This window comes from Vicia villosa, linkage group LG3 (genome assembly GCF_029867415.1).
Source record: "Vicia villosa cultivar HV-30 ecotype Madison, WI linkage group LG3, Vvil1.0, whole genome shotgun sequence".
NCBI lineage: Eukaryota > Viridiplantae > Streptophyta > Magnoliopsida > Fabales > Fabaceae > Vicia > Vicia villosa.
This window is the reverse complement of record NC_081182.1, coordinates 203,842,381-203,860,428: the sequence shown is the minus strand read 5'-3', so window position 1 is coordinate 203,860,428 and position 18,048 is coordinate 203,842,381. Positions and strand designations below refer to the sequence as shown.

The 18,048-nt window shown below is 34.0% G+C and overlaps 2 protein-coding genes and 1 long non-coding RNA gene across 6 annotated transcripts; 1 reads left to right on the top strand and 2 right to left on the bottom strand.

Annotated features, from left to right (window-relative positions):
- Positions 1–6,543: 6,543 nt before the first annotated feature.
- Positions 6,544–11,280, bottom strand: LOC131593351 (uncharacterized). The gene is made up of 9 exons (XM_058865829.1): positions 10,946–11,280; positions 10,779–10,862; positions 9,280–9,389; positions 9,105–9,155; positions 8,526–8,669; positions 8,357–8,446; positions 7,376–7,482; positions 7,173–7,257; positions 6,544–6,862 (listed from the first exon to the last, which is right to left on the bottom strand). Exons 1-9 carry the CDS (start codon positions 11,055–11,057, stop codon positions 6,764–6,766), a joined length of 882 nt encoding a protein of 293 aa, XP_058721812.1. The 5' UTR covers positions 11,058–11,280; the 3' UTR covers positions 6,544–6,763.
- A 695-nt stretch (positions 11,281–11,975) lies between these two features.
- Positions 11,976–15,164, top strand: LOC131593350 (uncharacterized). 4 transcript variants are annotated; one of them, XR_009280907.1, is made up of 5 exons: positions 11,976–12,124; positions 12,264–12,803; positions 12,894–12,923; positions 13,027–13,147; positions 13,222–15,164. It is a non-coding gene; the product is annotated as an uncharacterized LOC131593350 (long non-coding RNA). The 4 variants fall into 4 exon arrangements; XR_009280905.1 differs by having other exon boundaries at positions 13,027–13,452; positions 13,639–15,164; XR_009280906.1 differs by having other exon boundaries at positions 12,264–12,506; positions 12,719–12,803; positions 13,027–15,085.
- On the bottom strand, positions 15,051–17,304 carry LOC131593349 (uncharacterized). Its single transcript, XM_058865828.1, has 6 exons — positions 16,933–17,304; positions 16,106–16,188; positions 15,861–16,031; positions 15,739–15,777; positions 15,592–15,645; positions 15,051–15,495 (listed from the first exon to the last, which is right to left on the bottom strand). Exons 2-6 carry the CDS (start codon positions 16,112–16,114, stop codon positions 15,322–15,324), a joined length of 447 nt encoding a protein of 148 aa, XP_058721811.1. The 5' UTR covers positions 16,115–16,188; positions 16,933–17,304; the 3' UTR covers positions 15,051–15,321.
- Between the last annotated feature and the right edge of the window lie 744 nt (positions 17,305–18,048).

Below are 18,048 nucleotides of genomic sequence, written 5' to 3'. Positions count from 1 at the left end.
TAGATATACTAAAACATGGTCGATAATTGTATTGGAACACTGTAATCGAATACAATTCACAAGATATAGTCGCACACGTAAGCAATTTGGTTGAACTGCGTGAACAAAGCTTTTTTGTTTCTCTCTACTCTGATCTGTATTAACGTTTATGTTCTAACAATTAGTATCAGAGGAGGTGCAAAATTCGAAGTGATTCGGTGTTAGCCTGAAAATTCTAGTTGGAGAAAGTCAACAGAAAAATGCTAGAAAGTCAACAAATAAGACTAGCTGGTTACATTGAAAGATGGTAAGTATTGAAGAATCTCAATAGAAGGGGCTTCAACTCATCAAACACGTCGACCCAAAAAGCATTCGACGAAGCGTGGTAAGCTTGATTTGAAATAATCTCAAGAATAGATCCATAAGATTAGGATCACCCTCTCCTCTAAACATGTCTGAAATCTGAAAAAGGGAATTTCGACATAATGGTCAGATTCGCCAAGGTCACCAGTCGTCTAGGACTTAGAATAATTTTATAAGTCCAAATATCAGGTAAGCGGGAAAGTACTTCAATGCACGTTATTGGAACTGAGTCAGATAGGCTTGAAGGTAGTTGGGAAGTTCAAAAAACGTTGGAAGACGGTTGTCAACATGATGTCATGTTCCTCAATAGCTATCTCTTTAAAGACACAATGAAGCAAGTCAAAACGCAAACATTCAAGTAGTGGGAATCATGTCTGATCTTTTAGGGATTAATTGTTATCGACGGTTATTTTTAGAGTAATATAAATAGCATGCTCATATATTGTATTCAAGGTTGCAAAATTCATACATCTCTCTACAGAACTGGAGTACTCGAGCCAAAGAGGAAATAGTTTGTGGGGAACATGTACAAGTGTGGTCCCTTTATTTCATTGTCTTTATGTTTCCTAAACTGGAACATTCTTATTTTAATGTCATTTAGTGCACATTCTCATTTAATGTAATTTATTGCACTTATCATTCATCGCCTTTATCCAAACTCTTCTTCAATTAAAGTTTATATCGTTTTTGTCTTTGTGCAAACGTACACATTCACATTGAAAACACACTTTCTCGTACATTCAATTTGCACAGATTGCTCTCGAGATTTTTTTAGTTGATCTCACAAGCTAATCAAACGCGTGATTGTTCGTCAAAAACACCCACGAACAAATTAGGACGCCCGGTGAGACTGTTTTCTGTAACTTTCAGACTTTTACAAGAAAGTCTTACATTTTCTCTGTTAATCTCGTGTTATATGAGAACCCTTTTTATGTCTAGATGTTTATGCGTTTGAGAAGTGGAAATCCCTCGTTGAAATGAGAAATTCAAAAAACACTTCTTTCCCCGAAAATAATCCCCCGAACATATAACAACTCGTCGAATCAATGGCTAGTACCACAGTGACATCAAGTATTATTGGAGAACCTGTTATAAGCCAAATATCCACTTCTGGCGTCGATCCTAGAGGTGGGAATTTTGTTACCACTAGTGGTGAACACCCTACCTAAGCCCAGGGTTTCTCAAGCTGTTGTAGGGGACCCATGACACCCTTATGTCCCGATTTTTACGCTAAATCTAGGCATTAGAGATTACTCGTATGGCATACCAACCGCCATAATGATAGGTTTGCAAAGTCACGCTTCTACATTTCCGGATAACTCTACGACGATAGCATCATCGTTAAATCAACATTTTGTATCAGTATCTGCAACGAGCAGCCCTGGTCGAGTGGTGCAACTACAAGCTATGATGACACTAACCAATACTACCATGTTGTCTACGAGGCAAAAAATGGATGAGAGTAACCATGAAATGGTTAACATGCTAACATAAAAAATTGGCATTGTGTTCAATCCTTTGATTCTGGACACTAACCACAGTTACCAGCAGTTAGCACATAAAATGGAGCAAATTGCTAACTATTTAGGTGCTCCACAAGCGCTAGTTCGGAAATTACCTAATAACCAGATACTACAGCCAGCGATGCCTGTCAAACAACTCATGCCCAGGGTAGTCAAGGGAAAAGTGGACCACAATGATTCAGAAGTAGTTGTGGTAAATAGTGTTAAACAAGTGACCTCAAGCACATGGGGGAGTGTGAATTGTGGTATTTAAAAACGTGAATAATTTTAACCTTTCTTGATTAAGATCGTATTAGTAAGCTTATAAGTGAGTAAGTGTTGCTAAAATAAAGTACAAGAAAGTAAATTGTTAAAAATAAATAGGATAAGGATAGAAAGATTGCACTAGAGAGTTGATCAAAAAAATAGCAAGTGTGCTACTTTCTACCGATGTAGTTATTAAAGTGGAGATTATCCAAGTATCGATCACGAGGACTGCTGTGATATTATAAGAGGAAATACGAATTCAATTGAACAAAACAATATCGGGTGTTGGTTTGGGTTGATTGTATTATCTTGAAATAAAAATAAAGAAATGGAGCAAAAAGTAAATAGATTAGAGACAAGTATGAGGGAATATGCTAGGGTCGATGTATGAACCGCCTCATGAATCATGTAACCGCTATTTTACGAGAGATTCGTTAATATGATTAAGTATCAATTCTCGATGTTAGTTTACGCTAATTCCTTAGCTGTAAACCTTTTTGATATTAAAATTCAGTTTTAATTCCTTGACCACTAAATTGCATATCAATATCTATATGAATATAACCAAGAATAATTGATCACTACGGTTAAATCCTTATTCCTAAGTGGTTTACCGACAGTGTTAGAATTCAAAGAAGCGTTAAGATGGTTTGTCCGACCTAACCTTAACCGTAAATCATCATAATATTTTCCAATAGAATGAAGCATGAAGAACCTTGAATAAAAACTTAATGCATAAAAACTTTCAATTCGTAAATTAACGGTAAATCAAATCATCATAACATAGCGATCCAGGGACATCTCCCTAACATAAAAGTGTTTAGCTACTCATACTGATAAAAGAAATAAAACAGATATTCATTGACATTACAAGAATTCAGCGGTTGATATGATCTCCAATTGCAATTGCTCTTGAAGATCTTCTTCTAAAACCTTGCTCTCTTCTTCTTTCACTGTGAATTTCCTTCTCAAGATCAAAGATGCCGCTCTTTGCTTCGAATTAGGTTTTAGTACTGTTGATTCAAGTTCCAAAACGTGCGAAAATTCCACTCTACCCTTACTGAAGTCGAGGCTAAGAATTATAAAAATATTAAAAATCTGTTCGCGCCTGCCAACACGGGCCGTGTCATGTGATACGGGCACCCGTGTTGGCCCTCTGCCATGTGGCTTTTCAACATTTCTCCCAGGCTTCCTGACACGGGCCGTGTCAGGTGACACGGGTACCCGTGTCAGGCCACTGCTTTGCACTCTTAACTTGTTTCCTCCTGCTTCTTGACACGGGTCGTGTCAGGCAACACTGGCACCCGTGTCAGGCCACTGTATGCGCCATATCTCCATTTGTTTGGATGATTTAAAATGGAGCAAAGTGGAATGAAACATAACAGGACGGCTATGGAGAACAGGATAAAATATAAATATCACTTTATTATTTGGCTATTTTATTTAAAATGTCTCATTCCATCTCATACACCGCCAAATTGGATGGAACAAAAAATGGTAAATTGGATGGAATATGATGAAATACACTCCATTATGTTCCGCTCCAGTTCATCCTCTTTTTACCAATCCAAACAATGGAACATAATATTATTTCATTCTATTTCGCTCCTCCTCGTTCCGTCGTGTTCCATCAATTCGAACATAGCCTAAGGCGCTGATCAAATATCTTGGAACATAAACTTGGACTAATCTCACCGATTATACCAAAGGTTTAACTGATTAAATTTGCTAAATTTTTTTCTTAGGCCATTTCTTCAATTCTTAGGTAATCTGATACAACTTTAAGGCATTTTTGAAATTATATTTTTTCGATAGAAATATTTTTTAGTGTGTGTCTGAGTTGCCTTAGTATCTTAGGAGTTAATTCCTTACTTTTACAAAATTTTATTCACTTAAATGGACACGACCATGCGAGCTTTCACAATTTCTCTCTTATCACAACCCTGTGGCCTTTAATATTATTTGCCAGATATATTGATCATATAAACACTTCAATGAAGTCTTGATTCTCCAATTAGATGAGGTTTGAGATTTCCTTAAGTTTGATCACCATCATCGGAGAGTTGGAGAACCATTACCGCTGAATTTACCGACTTCAATTGTCCTCGGTGTTGTCGTCATCAAAACTTTAAGAAGTTATGAATTATACCTCTCTTTGTCGATTATATGAGAACCCTTTTTTGTTTTGATCGTTATGAATTATACCTCTCTTTGCCAATTGTACTTCTGAAGGCAATCTATCTATAATACCACTCTCCACCCGAACACCTTAAGTTTCGATGAAATTCGTGTTCTCTAGAATCTACCCAGAGCAAGTAAGCCATTAGGATCCGCAACCTCTTCAGCTTGTGTGTCGCGGAGAGAAGAATAACAAATTTCTAGGGAGAAGACTCCATCAGCATTCGGCCACCATTTGAGAGAGTCGCTCACCGCGTCTGTTGGGTTTACATTTGCCAAGAGTTCCACTAACTCCAAAGCTTCCATCGTTGCTTCTGGATTTTCCAGTAAAACCTCTCCTGGAATTTCAAAGTCCCATTGCCAAACCTTTTCCTGCTAGTACCCCATCTCACATACCATTCTGTTAGGAAGCGCGACAAGTTGAATAGAGAGGGAAACACTGATCTAACAGTAGAATCCCCCAGCCATCTGCCATGCCAAAATGGAATACTATTTCCCTTTCATAAAACAAAATTGATTTTACCTGCAAAACAATCAAATATGTTAGTTTTAGGCGAACTAGCCGTACATAAATCCTTCCACCACACAGAATCTTTCACTTTGGGTTTGTGCTCTAAACCCCTAATCATCGCTTGGTTTGAATCACCATATCTGAATTCCGAGATATTTCTCCATAAGGCACCGCTTTCGATCAAAATATGCCACTTCCATTTGTACAGAAGCGCTTTGTTAAAGAAACTCATGTGTTTTACTCCGAATCCGCCTTCAGATTTGGGTTTGGAAACATTTGCCCAACTCACCCAGCTTATACATCTTTTTTCCTCGTTACCAAGCCCTAAAAAACGACTCTGAATGGATATGATTTCTTTAATTATCTTGACCAAGGCTCTAAAGAACGACATCGTGAAGATGGGGATGCTAGATAATGCCGAGTTGAGAAGAGATAACGCCGAATCGAGCCTTCCGAGTCGACCATTTTTTCCTCAAATTACTCACCACCGAATTCCAAAAATTAAATCTTCTTGGATTAGACCCAACTAGAATACCCAAAAATTTGAAAAGCAACCCACCTCTACAACAACATATAACGCACTATCCAAGAAATCCTCCTCTAAATTTACTCCATTAATCTTACTTTTCCAGAATTTAAGACATAAACATCCATATAAACATCCTAATATTGAAAGAAAAAGAAATGAAATTACAAAATAAACATTAATATAACGATATTTTCCATATAAATTCATTTCCACGATCCTACTTAATGCACCGGTTATCTGTGTATAGCACAAAATGTGATGGCACCTACTTTAGTAAAAGTTAAAAGTTTGTTTTTTCAACGATAATAAGTTCTACCTAAAATATATATTAAGAAATTAATACTCCCTCAGTCTCACAATAGATATTTTTTTTCTATTTTTATTTGTCTCAAAATATTTATTAACTTAAAATACCAAAGTAATATTTATTTTTTTTTTCCACTAACTTACCCTTATTTATTGTATTTTAATTCATTTAAATACTCCACTATCTATTACTCCCTCCGTTCCTTTTTAAGTGTCATTTTAGCAAAAAGCTCTTCAACCAAGATAGTGGGTTATTAGAGTTACTTTTCCTATCATACCCTTATTTATTTTTCTCTTTCCAAATAAATTCATTCATACACTCTCTTTTTTCAATAATTAATTGAAAAATGTGAGGTGGAGTTATTGACAAAATAAGGGTATAATTGACAAATTATAACATTAAATTATAAAACAACACTTAAATAGGAACAAAACAATTCTTCTAAAACGGCACTTAAAAAGGAACGGAGGGAGTATTAATAAGATTATTTAAGTAAATAATACTCCCTCCGTCCTAAATTATAAGAGAACTTTTTTAATTCATTTAAATTCATTGAATAATTAATATATCTGATTTATATATAGTCTAGATACATTAATTATTCAATTAATCAAAAAAGTAAATTTTTCTTATAATTTGAGACGAGTACTCATTTTATTATTGAAATCAACATAATTAATCATTTTCTTAAAAAGCGTGAAAATCTCAAAAAGAACACCTATTATGAAACGGAGAGTAATAATGGAGAGGAATAATTATTAGAACCATAAGCAAAAAGTATATTAAAAGATTGTAATAATTTTATTAAAAGCATAAAATAACCGGTGAAAAAATTAAAATATATAGATACTCTATGCAGTTAGTATGTTTAAAACATGAGTAAATAACATAACACAACCCTGAAGAATAAAAGAGTAAATCCATAAAATTAAATTTCATCCAAAATTTAGCAAAGTACGTTCCAATTTTCGTTTATCTCGTACATCTAATGTGACCATGTTAAATAATCTCCATTTCAAAATTTTCAGCTTTTCGTCTACAGTCTCAGTATGAACCCAGAGAGTGTATAATATGGTTTGGCTGCACCACTACCACCACTGCCGCCGTCAACACCATCGGTGCATGCATCAATTACCGAGAAACCTCTGTTTCTTGGTAGTGTTCATGTACGGTCTGAGGACCCACTCTGTTTGAGCTTCAACTTGATCTACTGTTCCCAATTTTATCTGCAAAAGGGTCCATAAAAATGAGGAACAGGTTTTCCGGTATAAAATCTCGTATTGGAGATCTCTCGTCGAATAAGTTCGTGTAAACAATTATAAAATTGGAGACAGTAACAAAATGATAGTCAAATAAAAGATAACCAAATACTCCCTCCGGCCTTATTTATAAGCAAAGTTTTTTTTTAGGTTCATTGAATAATGAATATATCTGATCTTTTATGTAGACTAGATACATTCATTATTCAATGAATCTAAAAAAGAATCTTAAAGTTAGAATAAAGCAACCAATAGTGAACTTAATCACAACACAAACCTGATATGGTTTTAAATCAAACCGTGGACCAATTTCCTTCAATTCTACAGAGTTAGGACCCCCGCGTTTTTCATATACATGATGCCTGTATGCAGCAGACACAATATTTAAAATGAGAAGGAAATGAATCGCTACAAGAGTTAACAGAACTTGAACAAGTAACTGTAAAGGCAAAATACTCAAAAACGGATAAATGTAACAACCTGAACAAGATATGGTCAGACTGGTTGGAAAAAGTGACAATACGCTTTGTGTCAGGTTTTGGCTCCGGAAACAGATGTTTTAGAATATTGGCAGTCCTTTCACCTAACTGTTTACAGCCCAAAAGAAATTTTATGAGCACTTGACACAACCAGTGTTGCTTTGTTATAGAAGGCAATTATTTAGTCTAAAAATATTTTCGAATGTATACAGTCCTTTCACCTTACTATTTACAGTCCTAAATATGAGCAGACAGCACGGAGCACAAAAGCAGTGTTACTATTATTAAAGAAGGTAATTGTTTATGTCAAATATTTTAGAGTTTTTGCAGCCCTGTCAGTCTTTCACCAAGCTGTGGGAACGGGAATAGTTGAAAATGGGGACAGACTACGAGGGTCACACTCATCCCCATTTTATATCCTTGGTATGTATATACTCAAATATTTGGCCAAACCATCATAGGCATGATTTTACTATCTTCTAATATGTAATCTTAATATATTAATATTATGCAAGTCTACTCATTCAACACAACACTCATGTGGTGTGCAACGCTTAATTTATGCTCTTCTCGGCGCTTAGTAGGTTAGTAGGGTGATTATTTCAATAGTAATTTGGACCAGATTAACCTGTAAAACTGAAACTAGGTTGAATGGCTGACTTGTTTGCAGCTACTTATAAAACTGGTTAAGGCATTCCTAGAAAAATCATTCCTCCAAATGAAGTGTTCACAATGTTTTAGCCATATTCAACGGATATCACAATAAAACCTTTATCAAACATGCTACTTGTTTTGGAAACTTAAAAAATAGCTTTTGAAACACAATCTTTCCAGATTATATTTGAATAATATATGAACCAATGATACTGAAAGACCAACATTTACCAGAATGTTCTGGTGAATAAGAGATGAAAGGAACAGACCATTACCAATGAAACTTAGTATGTAAAAGATGATAAAGCTCATATTGAATTATGAATACCTTAGATGAGAAATTTTCAAGAATAACATGCGGATAAGCCTCAGACATAGTTCCCATAGCTTTTTTGTCTTTAATTTCATGCCTTGTAACCTGCAAGAAACAACAAATTAGCGTATAGCCTCCTAAAATATATATATAGCTATGTAGTTAAACTAAAACCAACACTTACCACATTGAGTAAACTAAAATATGCAGTAGGGCCAAATGGTAGATGGCAAACAGTTAAGCCATCAGGCACACCGCGGTGTTCATGAACCAAGATTACATCTGTATAGTCGTGGGACCGACAAGCATCTATAATCTCAGAAAGAACCTGAAATGAAAATGAAGATAGATCGTTAAGTATTACTGTATTAGACTATTAGAACAACTAGACTAGTTCAAGGTGTCTAGCATTAACAAATTATATTATATTTGATGTATGCATATTTTCTTTCTCAAACCAACAAAATGTTTGACAAGCAAAGATAAGATTTTGACCAGATCGGACAAACAACTATTTCAAGATTAGTAAAAACAATAACTTATAGCCACATTAGAAAATAAATTACTATGTCCTATTTTCCCCAATTGTTCTCACATGAGTTATGATATTAATCATACTATTTCTCTACTTGCAAATAACTTTTTTGTCTAAAACCTATATTTTCTTGGGCTATAAGAGAACAAACCACCAAATAATCAAATGTCCATGTTACATACACATACAGAAAATGATAAAGGGGGATAAAATGGTAAAGGCTCCAACCTGACCACCGCGGTTTATTCTTTGAGCATTGGGAAAGACAATACTCAACTCCTACACAAAAGAATTTAAGATAATAATATTCAGTAAGCTGTTGGTATAGCCCCAAACAATCGGAAAAAGGTATAGCTTAACAAAAATATTTGAAACAACAGCAATACAATATTAACAGGCAAACCTTAACAAACTGTTGAAGAGGAGCACTTGGATCCCTGGATGTGGTCAGCATGATCTTAGGATCTTTCTCAGTAGCAAATGCATACTCATCATCAATGTGTGTTCTTGGGACTGAATTCAATAAAGTACGGAGTATTAAATTTAAAACCCAAAAATTCACAAAACACGTCAAATCCCATATTGTAAGACACAGTCAAGTGAGAGAACATATGAAGTGAGAGGTTTATAAAAGAAAAAGGTGTAACAAAAACCAAATTTTCAAAGGCTCGAAAAGCCTTCTGGCATTTCAAATCTATTTTTGGTCCATAGATAATAACTATAACTTCAAAAATTTGATAATAGTGACTCTTTTTCAGCTTTCCACTTATAAAATTCAACAGACATTTGTTTGATACCAATATATTATTAAGCAGCATATAGCTCCCAATGACCAGGCTTTTACGAGCTATCTCATACTAAAACATATGTGATGTGATGACTTAGACAATTCATCTCAGATGTATTCAGCTTGCTTATGAAATTTCGCCTTTCTTAAAGAAAACTAGAAACTATGTATAGCTTCCACCTAGAAGCTACAAACATATTGGCTCAGATTGGATTAAGTTCTACTATGTTGAAACTTAATTGAAAAGCTACAAAAGTAGCACTAACAGCCATTTGTACAATTGTCTTTGGGGAAATTTGAATTGCATCTCTTGAAGTTACAAGACCACGCTCTTACACTTCAGTTCATGGATAAAATTGTTCTAGGCACGGATTAAACAAAGGTACTCCCAATCAATTTAATCTTAACTGAGTACTGTAAACTGTTAACCACTTGAGTCCAACTACTTGGTTTAAAGAGAAATAATTGCTTAAAAATCAATGAAGCACCGATACTCTAAAATCTATGCCGTATCAAATCCAATACATACCGACACCGTTATACCTTCGATACGTATCGATGGAGTATTCAAATTTTTTATTTAAAAAATAAAAAAATAAAAAACTTCCGATACATCGCGCTACGCTAGTGACACGTCTCTGATGCGCTGCGGATACGGGTAGTTAAAATCTCATGACTATTCATATTTCTAGAATATGAATCAATCTTCCTCTTCCTTAATTCTTCCTTTCTCAACTTTAATTACCTCATCACTCAATTTTCTATTACAAGAATCAAATTTTTCCTTTAATTACTTTTCTCTCAACTTTAACTATCTTTTCTATTTCTCATAATTCCTTTACCAATTACTATCAAATTTTGCAAACTCAATTGGTTTTATTTACAAAATGATTTAATTAACGTTTATCAATGACTAAGGTATCTTCATATCCGATACCGTTTGTCTGTGCTTCATTGATTAAAAACTAATGGTTATGCTAATCAACCAGACAGCAACAATTTAAAACAGCATAATCATACTCAAGTTCATTCCCTTAGAATATTCACTATTAAAATTTAATTCGCTACTAAACCCTAAACCCTAATAAAAGGAAAATAACATAGAAATACAATACCAGCTGTGTTTTCATCTTCTAGATCAATTTGACGACGAAGCGTCGCCTCTTCGTTTCTAAGCTCAGTCGGTATAGGCTTCCCTTCTGCAAAACAAAACAAAAAATTAAATAAAATAAAATAAAATTCAAAATTGAAAAAAGAGTAAGCGAAATTCATGAATGAAAACCTTCAAGAGCTTCTCTGATTTTGCGCTTCTTCTCATACAAAGCACGTTCGTTTCCTTCTAAGCTTTTTCGGTATAAATACTCTCTCCTCAAACGAATGTTTCTACGCAACATTTTGAGAACAACGAAACTGAAATAATAAAATCGGTAAAATAATGAAAGTGAAGAGCGCGCGAATTGGTAAGAACTGTGTTGAAGGTGAGATGGTGTAGTAACGGCTGCCGGAGGGAGTGAGCGACGATGGCGGTTAGGGTACGGCAGAGAAGCGTGACTCTGCTATGGCTGTTTGGAGTCAGTTGTGTATCTGTTTTGCTATGGTTTTTGTCTATTGAAAAAACCTAACTTAAACGGTGCCGTTTTGTTGAGCGCTGGTTTTCACCAAACTAAGCCCAGGGTAAAAACATAAAAGTTTAATTTATTTATTTTTTTAAAATACAATTTTTTAAGTAAATGATACAAAAACCAAACATTTGTGATGCTATTGATATCTGTAATATTTTAATTTATTTTTTACTGATTAAAAGTTTAATTGGTAATCATTGTTAAAAAAATTACATAATTTATCATGATTATTTATGAATACTAGCGGGAAACCCGTGCATTCGCACGGGTTCAGGTCTTCGACGCGCATTGCTGTTAAAAGAAATGATTGCTATTAAAAAGCCTTTAATATAAGAAGAGAAAATTATTGAAAAAAATAAAAGTTATTTTAGTAGTTTTTTAATAGTTTTGACATTAAGTTTGTTAAAAAAAGTATTAAATAGTATTATGTTCACATAAAAAAACGGATTGATAAGTATAGAAAGTTGTTGACTTTTGTGACACTATTTGAATATAGATAGTATAAATTGATTTTAAAGTTATTAATTAATTGATGTTAATATAAATTGAATTAATAGACAGTAATTAGTTATATGTTATTGCTGAGAATATAAAATAAAAGTAAATTGGGCAATGATAACCACATTCCTACTTTGGTAAAATAAATTAGGTAATAACGCTTAATAAGTTATATTGGGCCATTAGAGTCATATAAGTTAAAATAGGTGTCCATAAAAATGTTATAAAGAGTTGTTTCTTGGAGAAAGCAAAACGTCAAATTTAGTCGATCAAAACGCCTAACCTGTGTGTATCTGCATCTGGAAAATGTTTGCCGAATTCGCTGGTTCAAGTCGCAAGAGGTAATTGAAATTCGTTTGAAACATGAATTAATGATATATATAATTGTTTTTAGTATCCAGTAGTTTTTCCTAGATTGAGGTTTGAAATAAGTTTACAATATTGAATATTTCCTTGGATGCATGAATGTTTTTATCGCAGATCCTCAAGTAGCAGCAAGGACTTTCGGACGACGATGAATAGGAAGAACGAAGATTTGTTTCCCCAATCTATTGTGTCAAAGAAAGAGGTGGAAAAAGGCAAAGGTCCGTTAAGTGTCACAAACTACAAATCGGGTTCTGGTGTTGTAGAAGGAAAAAGGTTCCAAGGGGTGAAAAATGCTATTTGCAATGAGAAAGGATATCAGTGAAGGTGTTATATTACCATTTCAAGTGATAGTAGCAGGTAAATCGTTCCTTTAATAGACAGTTTAAGGAATGTAATTTACATTTTGTTTTCCGATAGAAATTGAAAACCTGAATAGTGTAGATGTAAATGATACTTAGAATGCTCTCCCATATATTGAATGGAAATACTTAATTTGTGTCTGAACATCTGTTTGTAGACATTTTATTGATGCCTAAAAAAGTTTTTTTTGTTCAATATTGCTGTTATAGTTCTGATGACGGAGAAGAGGTACCCAGTGAATTTCAGTGGGAGAAGGAAATAGATTTTGGTTTCGTATCAAGCAAGAATGTCATGGTATTAGCTTTGTAGTTATATATTTTGGATTAATTATATGATTGTGCTGTATAAATAGAATTAACCCTCTGTTTTATATGTTTGTTACAGCATTTTCCGTGCCTGAACTCCTTGATTGGGGTACGTAAGAATAAATACCCGAAACATTTAATTCTGTTATTAATTTCGTTGTCGGTATCAAAAATATATAATTGAGCATATTTTGGAGTTTGTCCTTCCTCAGGTAGCAAACTCCCGATCCGGTGGCAAGTCTGACCATGCAAACGCAATGTAGGAGGACCATAGCCCTTACATACTTTGGTGTCAAATTTCATTCCTGGCGAAGTAAATGAAAACATAGCATTGTAAGTTCGAATGCTACTTTGAAAGTTTGATGACTCGGGATGACCATGATCAAACAGTAATGTATTCAATTCAGGTGGAGGTCTTTGTAGCATAGGCAGCACAATTTTCCCTCCTTTGCAACAGACTGCAAATTTTGGGACCGTTGTATGCTTTGCCTTCCCTTTACGCTCTTGATACCACATTAACGCATTACAATGGTGGCATTCCCAAACAGGATTACCAATATCCGAATATTCTGCAATTGGCAGCCAAACATATGTGTTAATAAAGAATACAATGCAGAAAAGGAAATAACATGAGTTAGGTAAGATAGGTAAAAATAGCTAAGCAGGCAGTTAGAAACTTAGAGAACCCTGTTGATTTGGATTTCCAATAGCATCTGAAACATCACATTCATCTTCATCAGAATTTTCATTGTTGGAGTCTGAGTTTTCAGAACTGTCATCCGAAGAATAAGACGCATTATTCAAGTTTCCATTGGTTGATGTAGGTACGGTTGCAGTAGATGTTGAAGCTCCTACATGATTTTGAAAAAGATGTCGAGTAAAGCTTGTAATCGGAGCTGGTTGTGCTTTGTTGAACATACTCATCAGATTCACTCCTTGGTGTACATCTGACCTTTTTCTCTTCAAAATGTTTCTATCGATTTGATGGCGATCAGATGAAACAGTGTGACATGTGTTTGGTAAAGTTGTTGTTAGAGGTGTCGTTGTGCCTATCGAAGGGTTTGCAAGAGGAGTGTCATTTGCAATAATTGTGTTAAAGGGGTTGATATTTTCTTTGTTGGACCTAGATGATGCATTTTTTCTATTCAACAAAGTCAGTCTGCGTTTTTTTCTAGCAATGGATGCAGGTGTTTCTAAACAGCCAGGCTTTAATGGCTCCATATGTAATGGTTTGATTAAAGTCAATCCTATTAAAAGTTATGGTGTTACTTCTGCACTTTAGAAGGGTATGAATGTGTGAAAAAAATCTGCTGTAGGAGATGGTAACCGCAAGAGCTGACTTGGTGGTATAAAAAAGAATATGTTGTGTATTAAAACAAAAAGGAGAACACCTCCCATTACAGGTGGGAGAAAAGTGAAAATGTGGCGGGAGTCTCAATTGTTTGGAAAATTGGGACCAATTTTTTGATCTTTCACTTATGTTGGAAATAGTGTATGATAGTGTAGCAGAGAAGCTGTATATTTAGTAAGTGGGAATAGTTGAGGACAAAGTGTCTAGGTTAGCTTAATCATACGGTGTAGCAGAGAAGCTGTACTATTGCTCAGAAGTTTATTATATTTTTAAACTATGATAGGAGTCAATTTGCCTATGGATGGATGGTTACTTTTTAATAGGATAAAATTGTTTTAAAAAAATGCTTGCAGCATGAATGTTGTTTGTTGTTTGTGGCTTTCGGGTATTGAAAAAGGATAATAGTTTACCATCATTATTAATAAGACCACTTTTTGTTGCTTAACACCGCTATTGTATATGTTGGCTGAGTATTATAATACTTAGGCACACATCTAAATTCACAAACAACTTTTAAATAGGAACTTAGCACCATTGTATTTCTAATGATAATATATTGTTTATTACATTCCTCTTCAACATTTGACAGCTCAGTTCAATATATAAATTTATGCATGACTAATCTAGAAAGATTTAAACTTGTTAATATAGGGTAAAATGACGTCATTCCTCCATTGAAAATTGATTTTCTTATTAATTGTGGTTTAGTTGGAACATACCCGCCAAAAGGGAATTGATTGTGGTTTAATTGTAGTTCAAGACAGCATCTTGATAAATGGTGGTGAGCAAAGAGATTCATCCTTAAGGGTGTTAAATTTTGGCCACAGTAGCATTGATAATGGTGGTGAGCTTTACTCTCAGTTGATGTATTATTTGTACCCAGGATTTTGATAAAGGAAACAGTCTGGTTCTTTGAACTGGTAGGCATTCCTCGTGCCTTAGTCTTAAATATTTGGCACAAGAAATAGTAGATTATTTAATAAATATCTGCCATAGAAGGTGTTCAACATCACTAATGTGACACTGTTACATTACAAAATTAGATGGTTCACAACTAAATTAATAGTTACTTGTAAACAGAAGGAAATAGTTCATTAGGCAACATCATTCAAAACATAAAAAACGGCGTGATGGCGAAAGTTAAAACCATAACATATCATGGAGCTAGTTTCTCCATCTTGATAATCTTCTTCATTTTGGTGGAGGATTGCTCTCCTGCAAGGATTTCAGAACTTGCCACATTATCATTAGAAATAGGAGGAGCAATTCTTTTGTTGGCTGAAGTCGGCGTAACAGGGTGAGGGATATGTTCCGATGTAATATCAACATCCTGAAAAAAAAAATTGAAAAATTAAGAGATTGATACGATATTAGTTACGAAGCTATAATAAAAAAGAAGAATCAGAAATGAGGAACAATTAGTTACCATAACGACAGTACAATCCTCATTTGTTACAGCTTCATCGACACTTTCAGTCAGCTACATAAGAAGACAACGAATGCAAATGTGAATAATGTGATGTTGTCCCAAATTTGTATGCAAGTATAGTTTTTATGAAACGATAAGACAAACCTGCTTGATGATATGGGCTTCACGTGATGGTGACGATATCTTATAAAGAAGAAAACAACATAAGTTAGGATTAAAGTATAAAGGGAAAGCATGAGAAATGATATATTAGTCTAAGCACGTACAGATTCTTGTCCCCATGAATGCAAAAGCTGGTTGATGACACTTCTATCCTGATAAATAGAAACAACAGTAGCATTATCCCAACTTGGTTGCCATTTGACCTTAAATGCCATTGTCAATCCAACCAAACCATCTAATGCTAGAGGGTAATCCAATGGGTCTGTTATACCGGCCTATATAAGTAAAACATATTAGCAAGTATAAAAGATACAAAATAATAATTAGGCCATAAAAAAGGAAAACCGACCTCAAGCATTGTGTTACGTAACTGAGCAGCAGTAATGTCCAGTAGTTGTGAACACTCGCGGTCCCACAGGCAAGAAACATTGGCTGCAAATGTGGAATTGAATAGGTCAGTGAAACAAAAGCATAAGAAACATGTTATGAGAATTTTATCACAGGCAATTGTTTTGCAGATACGTTTGCGTTTTAAATTTGTGATTCAGAGAGTTGAAAGCTGCATTGGCTGAATATTGCAGATGCCAATCAAAGTGATGCACTTCGTGGACCAATATTGATTTATTATTACCTCTATTCTATGAACCCACACGGTTCATTGCATGGATAGCTATCACATTTGATGGGATACCTCAAAATTAATTAACCTAAAGTTTTTTCTGCACTTTATGTTACTGATAGTGAGTGAATGCAATTATATGTGTCGGCATAGGCTATTCTTACTATGGCCTATATGGATCTATTTTTCTCTTCTGCAAACTAATACAGAAACAAAACTTATATAACTAAATAATACTCATAGGAAAGGAAATATATTTCACAATATAAATCATAAAGGGAAATTCTTTTACAATAAAAGTCATAAAGTCATAAACTTTAAAACTCATAAAGGAAAAGAAATAAAAAGCATTTATATTTGTTCACAATAAAACTCATTAATAGAAAAACTCAGAAAGGAAAATAAATAAAACGTATAAACCGAAAATATTTCACATTTATAAAACATAGAAATCAAAACTGAGAAAGCATAACACATAAACTCAGAAACAGAACTAAAAGCAAATCAAAATGAACAAATAGCAGAAAAAAAAAAGCAGAGCAAGAAAAATGTCTCACTTCTTTATCACACAAAAGCATCTCAAAATGTTCCTTATTCTTGTTCACAACAGTCCATTTGTGATGGACTCTCACGGCTATTTTCCATAGCTCCTTTGTGTCATTAATGTCTTTCACCAGCTCAAATGGTCTTGCCATTTTAGAAGTTCACAGCAGCAGAAGAACAAAGTTGATGAGGAAGAACTGTTGTAGAGAAAGTGGTGATTTTCGGAGAGAGTATAAACGGGAAGAAAGGGAAAAGGAAGAGCAAGAGCAAGTCGGAAATGATAGAAACAAAAGGGACACAACCATTTAGGCTATTCTTGGGAGGCTAACAACTATCCCGTGGGCAAAAGGGTTCCACCGTGAGAACCCGCTGGACAAATTGCAGAGCGGTGTACTGTTTTCAGAAAAGCAATTTTTTGAATGTTTCAAGGCTTTTTCAATGTACGTTTTGCAGAGCGGTGTACCTTTAATTATTTTTTAATTTACTTTGGAAAGAAACATTATGCACCTTTATTGATTTTTCAAATATCCATCGGTTACTTTCTTTTAATTTTGACTTTTATGCTTTTTCATAGTACTTTGAATACAACAATTGTAATTGGTTAAACCATTTTGTACTATCACTTCTAACATTTTGTCTCATTCTAACAATTAAATTCAAATTTCCTAGCCTAATGTAACAGCCCGTGTGTAAATATATTTAAGATGTAACCAATTGTACAGTTTGGTTCCAAAAAGTAAATTTTAGACACATTTTGCCCCCAATTAAGTGAGGTGGAGGATAAAGAAGAGAGGTTAAATTTGAGTTTTCCAGAACCATTTATTTTCTTATATTATAGATTATTTTTAAGGTACTTTTTGAGTCAAAACAACTAAATTCTAAAAAAAATTATAGTTAAAATAAAGACTTTAATAAATATGTAATAAATTGTGATATAAAAAATTATAAAAGTAATTATTTAATCGGTTGATCTTGAATTCAATCTTTCATGAATCACGATAATATTTATTCAAAAAATTTATGTTAAAATAAATAAATTAGTATATTTATATATTGACAACTTTAACAAAAAAATAACTATTTATTATGGTTATATATTTTTTTCGCAACTATTTTAATGATATATAGCT